Genomic DNA, 13,483 nt, shown 5'->3' on the forward strand with positions numbered 1-13,483 from the left:
AATGATTTGTTTAGTTTTTCAAAGTGATAGGTTTTAAAAATACTCTATTAAAAACTTCTATATTTATTTCTTTTTAGAATGGTTTGTTGACTTATTAAGTGTTGGGGAAAATTGTTGCACAACCATTGTTGTTGTCAGATCATGTCTATGGCTTAGAAGACCACTTAGGGCATGATAACATTAATAGCCATCCGAATCTTTTGCGCAAAGAGAATTTAACCCCACAACACCACACTCAAAGGGCGTGATATTTATGGTCCGAAGATATATTGGATAAATATATAAACTAAAAATGAAATGTTTATCATAAGATTCAACTCTTTAACTTGTATTAATTTCTATTAAAGTTGCCTTGTGATTGTGGTAAACAACTACTATTAAAATTGCCTTATGATAGTGTCAAATATGTAATTTCCCATTGCAATGGTTGCTCTCCCCAATGTAGTTCATATTATAATAACAGAACATAATGTAATCATATAGTAATAGATTATAATTATTTTTTGTAAGTATCAACATATAAATACTGAAGCTAGAAGGCTCCATGCCTATTAGTTTCATGTAGACAAGTGTGTTTGGTACATTTTGTAACAACTTGAGCTTTCAAGATAGGTGGTTGGTTAATCAATTCTAGCATCATTAGAGCAATATGTTTAAAGTCTAAATTCGACTTATCCAAATGAATAAAGTAGGCTTATACCTCTATGTCATGATGGGTATGAGGGGGTTTGTTGAGACTAAGAGATTCCAGCCTATTAGTCCCACATGAACAGGCTCGGTGATCCATTAAATAAATTGGTCCTTTCTTAACAATATAATCAATGTATTGAAGATATAAGAAATATATAGTAGCTATAAACAATCTAGGTTTGGGGATTAGTTATTAGTTAATCTTTAAAAGTATAAACAATATATATTGTATTATATGCATATTAACATATACTTTTTTAGTGCAAGTCATTTTTTGATATCATATATAGGCTATAGCACATATAATATTTGATAATATTAAGGTAAAATAATATATTATTTAGGAATTTATTGAATATATTTATATTGTTTTTTAAATTCAAATGCACCATCATAATTAGTCGTATAGCTAAGTGAACAACTTATGACATTATTTTTAATCTCCAATAACACTATTTTTGTTTTGATATACTGAAATTTAGAATTCTTAGATTTCTTTAGATAGAAAAATACTTTGTTTCTCATTTTGTTTATTGCATTGATGTGAAAAATAGGGGAACATTATGAACTAATCATGCTCTTCTTTGCTTCATTCTTCTTGATCTTAGAGAACTTTTGAGATATTGCTTCATTCTCTTTTTCAAATAAACTATCACGACTAGGGATGGAAGTCCACTTACCATGAGGTAACCAAGATCTATAGCAACAATAGATAACTCAAGATGAGCAAGGGATGTTCAATGAAAAAGTACAACGAGCATACAAGTAAAAACAAAAACCATGCTCAACACATTGAGAATCTCTAAGCAACTTTAGATACTAGTTTAAACCAAATAGACTTAGGAATCAACTTCTATTGCAAAAGTTGAGGCCAAGAAAAACAAGAAGTAAGCACAATTTGTTTTTTTTTTGTGTGCATCAAAGATATGTGCAAATATTAACATACAAATCAACTAGGATGGAGAAGCAACTCGAGTATCAATTTTCATTTTTTGAAAACAAACCCTGCCAGTGTTAATTCCCACATGATCACATGTATATAATAAGGATGAATATGATTTAATTAATTTCCAATAGTTTAGTTCTTTTGGAACCCGTTCACTAATTTGGTTTTATTTTAATTATCTTATTTAAATAGCTATAATGACCTAAGTAATAAATAATGTTTTTATATATTTAATTCATGCACACAAATATATGTGAATCCAGAGATAGATTTACACACCAAATATACACTAGGAAAAGACTTAAATTAAATATGATAATACCACAAAACCTAAGAATTAATTGTCCAATTACTCTAATACAACCAAGTTAAAGAATCTAACTCTCTCCACTAGCAAACAATTATTAATTGTCATTCTAATTCAAGAACACTGACATAAATACTAGAACAAATCTAAAACATAAATATAACATGACCAAGCTTTTACCTCAATAATTTGCCAGTCTAATTTAAAAACACTAACAAATATTAGAACAAATCTAATATAAAAATATAATATTACCAAGCTTTACCTCGAAATTTTTTCCTCAGTCAATGGAACAAAGTAGTTTCTTTGATAATATAAAATAAATGAACCATTTAAACCTAATTTTAAATTAATTTTTGCCTAATCCTAATTATTAAAATATTAATTTAACCTAATAATAAAAATTTATAGTAATCCAATTTTATAAAAATATTTTTAAATTAATATGTTTTATATTTTAAAAGTATCAAAATTGTATTGACACGATATGATGCTGAAACTATATTGTTTCGGTCAAATCAAAATTTCGATACCGCTTGAAATTTTAAACTATCCTCTCTAATTTCAAAGGGTCAATCTCAACAAATCATGAATGAAGCAATGGTACAAGAAATGAATCAGATATATGAGTTGCTAAGGAGGGTAATTTATTACCTTCCATTTTTCTTTCTTTTTTTTTTTGGATAGTAAAAGTTGTATATCATGTATGAAAATGTAAAAAATGAGGCTTTAGGGGTTACTCATGTATGATGAAGTAGACACTATACATGGAGTTACACACTCTTGATGAAGTTTATTACCTTCCAATTTCCTTGTATGGAGAGGTAATGTCGGAAAAGGGAATCATCGATAAGAGAGAGGGGGAAAGGTTGGGAGAGAAGGGGTGGTGATAATGGCGTAAGCATGCATGTGGTTGGGTGCTGAATGCGTGTGACGCTAGAGATAAGCAATAGGGAAGAAGAGAGAGAGGGACCAGAAGGAAGGGGCATTGGAGACAAGGGGTGGCGATAGTGGCACAAACATACATGTGGTTTGGCACATGAAAGTAGTGCAGTGGCACTGTGTGAATGCAACGTCAAGTGCAGGCAACATGAAAGAAGAGAGGGAAGAAGATTTGAAGGGAATGGATTGTGGTGCTGCTAGGATGCTTAGATAGTGGATAGGAGGGTGAGGTGTTTGACACAGTGAATAGGGAAGGAGAGAAAATGGAGAAATAAACAGATGGAACAGGGGAAAAGATGGATGGTGGTGACGTTGCACATAGAGAGGAGAAGAGGGGGATTAATCAGAGAGAGAAAGAGGACATATATAACCTTCAGGCTCTAAGAAAAAATATTAATCTAACCTAACGCAACTAAACCAAACTATTCCAAACTAAAAGTTTGGTTTGGCCTAAACTGGCCAAAGCAAATCCAAATTGACTCTACCTGCAGACCCTAATCACCATACCTACACGATAGGGTCCATCCGAACCCAACCCGACTTCAACTTGACTCCAAAACCTAATTTGTTGTTTGGCCCTAGTTAATTCATCTTCTAAAATTGTTTTAAAAAAAATTAAGTGAAAATTTAAATGGGTCAAAATTTGATATCTAACATGAACATTTTCTATTTTTCTTAGAAGTAGGGGAATTCACCCTCAAGCAATGTAAGAACAAAATGAGGATAAAGACACGTGGATATGGCCTCTAGGACATCAGCAAAAAGAGATGCCTTTTTTGCTTTTACTTATTCTTGTTGATCCTTGGACTCTGCAACCAAATATTCCTCCTACATTGGCTTAACATTTTTGTTATTTCTTTTCTGATTCTCATCAATCTTAGTTCTCTGCCTTTTGAGTCTCTTCCTCTTTTTGTTGATATCACTTCTGCTGTTGTTTGTCTACTTTCTTTTATTTTTCATTTTAAACTTCTTTTCCCCTAGGTGTTGCTTCTACACTTCCATTTTTGACCTGCCTATGCAAACACTAATGCATCACTATATCAAACATTAAACTTGTTTTTTAGACTAGTTTCTGCTCATTCATGCAAAACTATGCCCCATTGCTTCATTTTTGAAACTTGTCTTGTACAAATTATTGGATTTATGGTCTTTGCACTTAGATACCTAGATTGAGCAATATATTTTAGTATCAAGTATTGGATTTATGGGTCCCAGCTCTTTCTAGTATTATTGATTTAGCTTTGATACCCAATTATTGGATTTCTGCCTGGTGCAGTTTGAAATGAGAGAGCAACCACTTAGATTTTTAAATATCGGTCCATCAAGCGCTAACTACACAAAAGAGGTATGACAATTGTGTTAACCCTTTGTGAAATATTTCTAAAATACTTTAGTTATATTTCTTGGATCGTCTGTTATATTTTGTTTTAAATTTTAGGACATTGTGATAATGCCAAAAAGAAGAGGTGGAAAAGATGCTTGGGATTTATCTCATATTGAGTGGTTGAACACTGTTCATTCTGAACCTGATGTTATTTCAATGTCCTTTCTGCCAATTACTTCCCTTTTGAATGGGGTTCCTGGAAGTGGTTTCCTAAACCATGCCATCAATCTGTACCTTCGATGTAAGCTTTTTTTCTACTGTACTATATCAGATATATTTATTTCCAAAATAAACTTATGGGTCAATGAGCCATTACTTTTGTCTGAACATGTTATAATTGTTATTCAACCCTGTTTTCTTCTTATAAGGTAATTTAGCAGCTTGTCTCTAAGCATATAAGAGAATATTTATTCATTGATTTGACATTGCTCCAATTTTATGTTTCTGGCTTATAAGATTCTTTTTATGAGTGCTTATGTAAAATTAATGTCACAATTGAAATTCCGCTTTCTTCTTTTGACATTTTGCAAAGTCGCCTTGGTGAACCCTGATAGTTTATCCATAATGTTTACAACACTTACCTTAAATACTTGTGAATTAAATTCTTAAGTCAACTCTTAGATGGATGCTCAAGTATTGAAACTCATTGAAACAACAATAGTGGCCCAGAACTACATGTTGAGAGTTCATGATCTTATAGTGTATTAAGATAGGACTAAATTGAGATTTAATTGGGAAATTCAAAATTATTGGCTGAAATGGAAGGTTCCTCACTATTTGATGCAACACCAAAGATTCGACTGAGAGAGAACACTTATGAAGAGATAACAAAACCTTTTTAAAACCGTAATTGATAAAACTATGGGGTTATATTTCTTTTTTAGACCCAATAATAGCTAGACTCGATTCTACATAGACTAAGTTTTCTAAGAAAAAGATAATTTTTATTAAAAAACAATTAAATCACGATGAAGTCACGAGTGGTTCGAGTTGCGGAAGCATTTTTTTTGCAAAATGCAAGGTAAGGCCATGTACAATAGATCTAATGTGGTCCACTCCTTTCCCGAATCCTGTATTGGTTGGAGTTTCGTCCACCGGACTGCCCTTTAAAAGACAATTAAATCAAGATTTGACAATGATCCAGTTTATTTTATTTGAGCACTTTATTTTAAACTTATGCTTTATAGCAGGCATAACTATTTAATTCTAATGCTTGTTATGCCTTTCTACGATTTTCTCTGCTCTTTAAAAGGCAATTAAATCAAGACTTGACAATGATCCAGTTTACTTTATTTGAGCACTTTATTTTAAACTTATCCTTTATAGCATGCATATCTATCAGTATTTTTTTTTAACACTAATGCTTGTTATGCCTTTCTACGATTTTCTTAGCATTATAAAGGAGCATGAGTTCTCAGTTTATATCCATGCAATTTTACACTTTTGCCTATCCTCCGGTAGGAGCTATTAATTTGATATTATTAAGGGAAAGATGGATTATATCTGGACTTTCTTAACTCTGTCCGCTACATGGACATTTGAATTGAATCTTGATGGCCCATGTTAAATATAAGAGGATGGACTACCACTTATCTCACAAACCTAAGACATGGAAGAGATTTAGATGTTGAAAGTGGTTTGATTTATGAAAAACAAAGAATCAAAAGCTTTAGCATTTGCTTATGAATAGAGCTGCAAACCAACATATCATTAGCCATCTCAGTGGATTTGGATGTAGAAGTCTCAGAGGTAGGTGGTTTTTTTTTTAAATCATTCTAATTGGAAATGTAGTTAAAATATTTAGGATCTGTTTTGAAGTGATGTTGATGATATATGAGTGTTTTCTATGTTCTAGAAATTAATGTAGGCTGTTTATTCAGTAAGGGACCGGATCACATAGTTTTAGCCAACAAATGATTTTAGATTTAACATTCATACTGCCTATACCATATGCAAGATGCATATGAACAAATAGTAGTTTTAGATGGTTCAATTGAAACAATATAGGTTAACCCAAGGATTTTATTGTCACTTTTGCTGACTTGGGCATTTCACTACCAATGGCACAATGCCAATAAGAGTAAATTTGAAACAACCCAATTATTTTTTATAACATTTCCAAGGAAAATAAGGAATATTGTCTGCAATTAATAAACCATACTCCTACACACAAATCCATTACAAGTACCACGAAAGTAGAAAAGTTTCTAACTAGACAACCATCTTAAAAACGGCTAAATTTGATACTATATTCTTTCTTGTTCATAATCGCTGTTTATTTGTTCTTAATGCGGAATTGCAAGGTCCTTAGGAATGTACTGTCCAACCCAGTCTGGTCAATGGTCTGAGCCTCCAACATCATCAGTTTCTTCACCTGCCATAAAATCAAACCTTGTGTCTAAACTTAGCACCTCTAAACCGCGATAGCAAAAATTTCATATACCATTGCATGCATTGTTAGATCTACCCTTACTTGAAAGTTCTAGTCGAAGTACATATAAATTAAACAAAAAAAATATAGGCATCTACTATGAAGCGTCAACATTAAATACAACAATTCATGTATCCTAAAAAAAACATCCTATTATATAGCATTATCCCTTAGCATTCATCATGTATCATTCTTGGGTGGAAGTATATCATATATCCTTTATTCGATTGATCAATTTGTATAATCATGCTACCAGACGGCGGGGCGTTAGCAACTCTCGTCACTACGTCGTGGCCGAATGTGGAAATATGATATTGGGGTCCCTCTGGGGCCTTGGCCCTCGCAGAATTTCCTTTAATCCTCATTATCTTTTTTTTTTTTTTTAAATATATATATATATATATATATCCTTTCTACTAAGGGAATCATGAATCATATCCCTAGCATATCCTATCAGACTATGTAAAGTCTAATAAACATACATATCATTAAACTTCGCAGCGCTAATAAACATGCACATCATCAATACATAAAAAAAAGTCAAACAAACATGTATAACATAATTCTTCATAAAGCTCAATGAACATGCGATTCATTAATCTACATAAAGCTTGATAATCATTAATACCCTTAACTACATGAAGCAAAAACAATCACTTACAGTACTCGTTTATTTTACTGTGTTGCGATTACTCATGGCAATGCCCTGGTTCCTATCTCCCTCGACCATAAGGTGGCCAATTATTCGTCAAACCTAGTGTATGCACCCTCCTCCCACAACCATCCGAAATCTGTTACTTACTACCCTCAAACATCGCTTGAAATCTGCTGCACACGACCTCCAACAACGCTCTAGAAATCTGCTATGTACCTCCCGCGAGCACCCCTCAAAAATTGCTGCACACGACATCGGACAACGTTCCAAAAATTTGCTACTCTTTGCCTTCAAATTCCCTCGGAAACCTACTGTACACAACCCTGAAATCTCTCTGAAACCCGCTACCTTAAGCCCTCAATCCCCCTCATAATCTGGTTGCGTATTCAGGTTCAAAAACGTGGGAAAGAAAGTCGAAATCCTGCTGCGTCTATAGATTTAGATTCAAAAGAGTAGAAAGAAAAGGGTTTAAGAGGTGCCTTTGTGCCCGAAGACTTGGTGTTGGCGCGGGTGACGACAAGAAGCGACGATGGGACGTTCCTTAGGCCTCGTTCTTCCTCCAAGGTCGAAGCTTTCTCTCCTCTTCTTTGCTTGCCGCTGAGATTACTCCCCCTCTTCTTTTTTTTCTTCCGCCGAAGCCTCTCCCTCTTCTTTTTTTTCTTCCGCCGAAGCCTCTCACTCTTCTTTTTTTTTATTTTTTTATTTCCACCGCCCCTCTTATAAGCAACTAAACCTTAGGGTTGAGTCCACTCCTTACCAATTGGGTCGAGCCTATGAGTCAATTAGTTGGTTAATAGCGATTTAGCCCTCCCCTAAAAAGTTTTTTTTCATATTCCCCTTTGAATTTTTTTTTAAAGGGTTGGACCTTACAAATCCTCTCCCCCTTAATGGATTTCGTCCTCGAAATTGAAAACTTACCAATTAACTCCGGGTAGCGGTCCCTCATATCAACTTCCATCTCCCAAGTGACCTCCTCGTCGGTGTGATTGAGCCACCTAACCTTGACCATCTTGACTGTCTTATTCCGTAGCGTCCTCTCTTGTCGGTCCAATATCTGTATGGGTCTCTCATAGGACAGATATGGAGTAAGCTATAGTGGCTCGAAATTCAACACGTGAGAGAGATTCGATATGTACTTGCGTAACATCAAAATGTGGAACACATTATGCACTCTTGCAAGATTTGGTGGCAAGGCCACTTGGTAAGCCAATGTTCCTACCCTGTCTATGACCTCAAAGGGCCCAATGAACCTCGGGCTGAGCTTACCTTTCCTGCCAAATCTCATGACACCCTTCATCGGTGCTATTTTCACGAAAATGTGATCCCCAACTGCAAATTCCAGGTCCCTTCTTCTTTTGTCAGTATAGCTCTTTTGTCGACTTTGAGCGGTCTTCATTCTGTCCCTGATTCTGGCTACTAGATCTGCAGTATGCCTCACGATTTCGGGACCCACCTCTGCCCTTTCTCCCACTTCATCCCAATGGATAGGGGATCTACATTTCCTCCTATAAAGTGCCTCATAAGGAGTCATACCTATAGATGACTGATAACTGTTGTTATAGGTGAACTCCACAAGCGGTAGCTTCGGTTCCCATCTTCTTTGGAAATCGATCACACATGCTCGCAGTAAGTCTTCCAAAATCTGTATCACCCTCTCTGATTGACCATCTGTTTAAGGATGAAATGTTGTACTAAATAGTAGTTTAGTTCCCATGGCTGAATGCAAACTTTTCCAGAAAGCTGAGGTGAACTTCGAATCCTTGTCCGACACTATAGAAACGGGAATCCCATGCAACCTGACTATTTCCCGGATGTACAACTCTGCATACTGAGTCATGGAGAAGGTCGCCTTCACTAGTAGGAAATGTGCCGACTTAGTGAGACAATTAACTATCTCCCAGATGGCATTAAAGTCTTTCGCCGTCTTCGGTAGACCCACTACAAAATCCATGGTGACGTTCTCCCATTTCCACTCCGGAATTGGAAGTGACTTAAGCATCCTTGCTGGCCTCTGATGTTCTGCTTTGACCTGTTGACAAGTTAGGCATTCATATACGAAACGCGCGATGTCATGTTTCATACCTAGCCACCAATAAGGTATCTACAGGTCTTTATACATCTTTGTACTCCCTGGATGTACAAAATATGGAGTATTATAGGCTTCCGTCTAAATCTCAACCCTAAGTGAGTCAATACTAGGAACCCAGAGTCGGCCTCAATATTTGACAGTTTCATCTTCGATCGAATATAGACCCAAACCCTTAGACTCATCCTTTTGTATCTACTTCTATAGCTGTCCATCAGTAGCTTGTCCTGCTCAAATCTTGTCCCTCAGGGTAGGTTATACTGTTAAAGTGGATAAACTAGGAGCCTAGCCCCTTGCATACATCTCGAGGCTAAATCTCTGAATTTCTGTCTGAAGAGGTTTCTGTACTGTCAGTTGTGCAATAACTGCTGTTTTCTTACTCAAAACATCAGCAACCACATTGGTCTTTCCGGAGTGGTAGCTGATATCACAGTCGTAGTCCTTCACAAGCTCTAGCCATCTTCTTTGTCTCATATTCAACTCTCGCTAGGTGAAGAAATACTTCAGGCTTTTGTGATCAGTAAAGATTTTGCACTTCTCCCCATACAAATAGTGACTCCATATCTTCAAAGCAAACACCACCGCTACTAGTTCAAGGTCATGAGTCGGATAATTATTTTCATGCACTTTTAGATAGGGGTGAGTATTCGGTTAAAACCGAACCGAACCGAATTAACCGAACCGAACCTATTTTTTTCAAACAAACTGAATCGAACCGATTTTTGATAAAAAGCGAACCGAACCGAACCGAATCGAATTTTCAATAAAATCGAACAAATCAAACCGAACAAACCGATTTTTTCTAAAAATTTGGTTTGACTTGATAAAATTTTGGTTCAGTCTAAAATTATGGTGTAAAAAATCGATTTGGTTAAAAAATTCGGTCTATTTGGTCAATTCAGTTTAACCGAATAAAAAAATCAAAAATCGAACCCGAACCGAATTAACCGATTTTTTTGGAGAAAAAAAATCGAATTTCCGAATAAACCGAACCGAATTTTTAAATTTGGTCGGTTTGATCGGTTTATTCAGTTTAACCGAACTTTTGCTCACCCCTAATTTTAGATGTCGAGACGTATATGCAATGACTCGATTTCGCTGTATAAGAACTGCACCCAAACCTAGCTTTGAAGCATCTGTATACAACACATACTCTCCTTGTCCTGACGGCATAGCTAAAGCTAGCGCTGTGGTGAGCGTTTGCTTCAACCATTCAAAACTGTCTTGACAATCAGCTCCCCATGTAAACTTGGCATTCTTCTTCGTCAGGGCTGTCAAGGGCACTGCAATGGAAGAGAAGCCTTTGATGAATTTCCGGTAGTAGCCTGCCAAACCCAGGAAGTTGCGTATCTCAGTTGCATTTTTAGGCACTGGCCACCCCCAACTGCCTCGATCTTAGTAAGATCAACTTCTACCCCATCCTTCGAGATAACGTGGCCCAAGAATGACACATTCTCTAACCAGAACTCACACTTGCTGAACTTTGCAAATAGTTTTTGATCTTGCAATATTTGTAAAGCGGTTCTCAAGTGTTGTCTATGTTCCTCCTTGCTCCTCGAATAGATCAAAATGCCATCTATGAATACGATAATGAACTGATCGAGATACGACTGAAATACGCGATTCATGAGGCCCATGAAGATTGCTGGGGCATTTGTCACTCCGAATGACATCACCATAAACTCATAATGTTCATATCAAGTCCTGAAAGCCGTCTTATGCATGTCCGTTTCCTTTACCCTTAGCTGATGGTATCCTTATCGGAGATTTATCTTCGAGAATACCGACGTTCCTTTCAACTGATAAAATAAATCTTCAATCCTCGGCAAAATACTTGTTCTTCACCGTCACTCTATTCAGCTCCCGATAATCAATATAGAGCCTCATGCTTCCATCTTTTTTCTTTATGAATAATACTGGTGCGCCCCACGGCGAGAAGCTTGGCCGGATGAATCCCTTATCTAGGAGCTCTTGAATATGATCCTTTAGTTCTTTCATTTCTGTCGGTGCGAGACGATATAGTGCCTTAGAGATCGACATTGTACCCGGTATCGGCTCAATGGAAAATTCCACCTCCCTTTCGGGAGGAATGCCAGAGACATCCTCAAGAAACACGCTAGGAAATTCTCGAACTACTTCGACATCCTTCACCTTCTGGTCGACTGCATCAGGTATTGAAACAACATTGTCTAGAAATCCTTGGCATCCCCGCGTCATAAGCTTCCTCGCACTGATGCAAGAAATGAGGTGCGACCTTTGTCTGGTCTGGGCTACCTCAAAAATAAACGACTCCCCATAGGGTGGTCGGACGGATACCGACCTCTGCCGGAAGTCAATCGAAGCCTCATTTTGCGATAACCAATCCATTTCTAAAATAATGTCGAACTCAGGCATGGGAAACACGATGAGGTTTGTCTGAATCACCTGCTTCTGTAATTTAAGCTTCATGTCCTTCGTCATCTTAGTGGATAACATCTGCGCACCAAAAGGTCCGGTGACTCTAATCCCAATCCCCATGTCTTCTGGTAAAATTCCCCGTCGTTTTATGAAAGTCTCGGATATAAATGAGTGTGTAGCCCCGAATCTAGCAAAGCATGAGTAGTTACACCTACGATAGATATCCTACTTGCGACAACAACACCATTATATCCATTTAAGCCTAAATTTCAGAATTAGTGCCTTAAATTTCAAATCTCAAATTTTTAGTCCTCTTATGTTTAGTGCTCTATATTTTCATGTCTATAATTGGGTTATTGAGATCCCATCTCGGACCATGTAAATTACCCATGTTAACATTTGTACAATAGCCGATAAGTACGTCAGATTAGTTAGATTACTTGTGATAAGCGTAGTGTCTGGCTCTGCCTCCTTGGCATGCATCACAAATGCTCGTTCGGTCACTGGTTCCCGCAGCTTTGGGCATTCCCTAGCTTTGTGCTCATCTCCTTCGCATTTGAAGCACTTGTAGGTACACCACATGCACTGGCCATAGTGCTGGCGGTTACACTCCTTGCACAATGGCTTTTCCGGTCTTCGAGGTCGCTGCTCCCTGTGGTTGTTGCTTCGGTTGTCCCTGAGGCTTCAGCTGTCCTTGTCCTTTATGTGGTCCTCTATATGTTTTCTTATTCTGCTATTGTTGCTAGTGTGGAGGGGGCCTCTTTCTCTACACCTCCCATTCGATATCTTTCAGGGGCGGCTCAGCTCTATAGGCTCTGGTAATAGCATCATTATATTGGTTGGATCGGCCAGGACGTCCCGACGGATGGTAGGCCTGAGCCCATCCAAAAAGTGCCTCAATTTTTCAATAGCATCATTTGCGATTAGGGGCACATCCTCTATCAAACTTCTTGACAAACTCAGCAACAGACAGGTCTCCCTGTCGGAGACTCATAAACTCCCTCTTCAACCTCGATCTCACGTTAGCGGTGAAGTACTTTTCGTAGAAGATCCTCTTGAACTTTTCCCAAGTCAGGGTATCTTGATTAACCCCCTTTTCGGCTCCCTCCCACCATAAAGAAGCATCATCCTTCAGCAGATATATAGCACATTATACTCTGTCATTGTCAGCCATATCCATGTATCGGAATATCACCTCCAAGGATCAAATCCACCCCTCAACAACAAAGGGATCGGTAGTGCCAGTGAAATCCTTAGGGTCCATCCTCCTGAACTGCACATACACATCCTCTTGTCACCCCCTATGGGCATTACCAGTATGCTGCTCCAAGAGTCGAGCCATTCCTTCCAATATACGAGTAGCAGCATTTGGTAGCGGAGATGGGAGATCGGGCGCTGCATGTCTTTCCTCCTCACGTTCTCCCCCATCACGGCCATCCTCCCTACCCCTTTGATAGACTCGTCTTGGCGGCATTACCTGTACATATCATCCCATTCATAACCATCGTGCACCTATTTACAATATTTAACCGCCTAACTTTTATATCATGAAAGCATTTAAATTAAACATATACAATTTAAAACGGTAATAACTCACAAACTTAGGGCTCGGCTCGTGAACTTCCCGGAACTGGCAGTACACATC

At 37.3% G+C, this 13,483-nt stretch overlaps 1 protein-coding gene across 1 annotated transcript in view; it reads left to right on the forward strand.

Moving 5' to 3' along the window:
* LOC121969945 (MACPF domain-containing protein At4g24290-like) overlaps window positions 1-13,483 on the forward strand; it is a 73,350-nt gene that overhangs the window by 25,035 nt on the left and 34,832 nt on the right. Inside the window, exons 5-6 of the mRNA XM_042520279.1 lie at window positions 4,162-4,230; window positions 4,324-4,510. Coding sequence (XP_042376213.1) covers window positions 4,162-4,230; window positions 4,324-4,510 — 256 coding nt within the window. The remainder of the gene's footprint in view (window positions 1-4,161; window positions 4,231-4,323; window positions 4,511-13,483) is intronic.

This window comes from Zingiber officinale, chromosome 4A (assembly GCF_018446385.1).
Source record: "Zingiber officinale cultivar Zhangliang chromosome 4A, Zo_v1.1, whole genome shotgun sequence".
Taxonomy (NCBI): domain Eukaryota; kingdom Viridiplantae; phylum Streptophyta; class Magnoliopsida; order Zingiberales; family Zingiberaceae; genus Zingiber; species Zingiber officinale.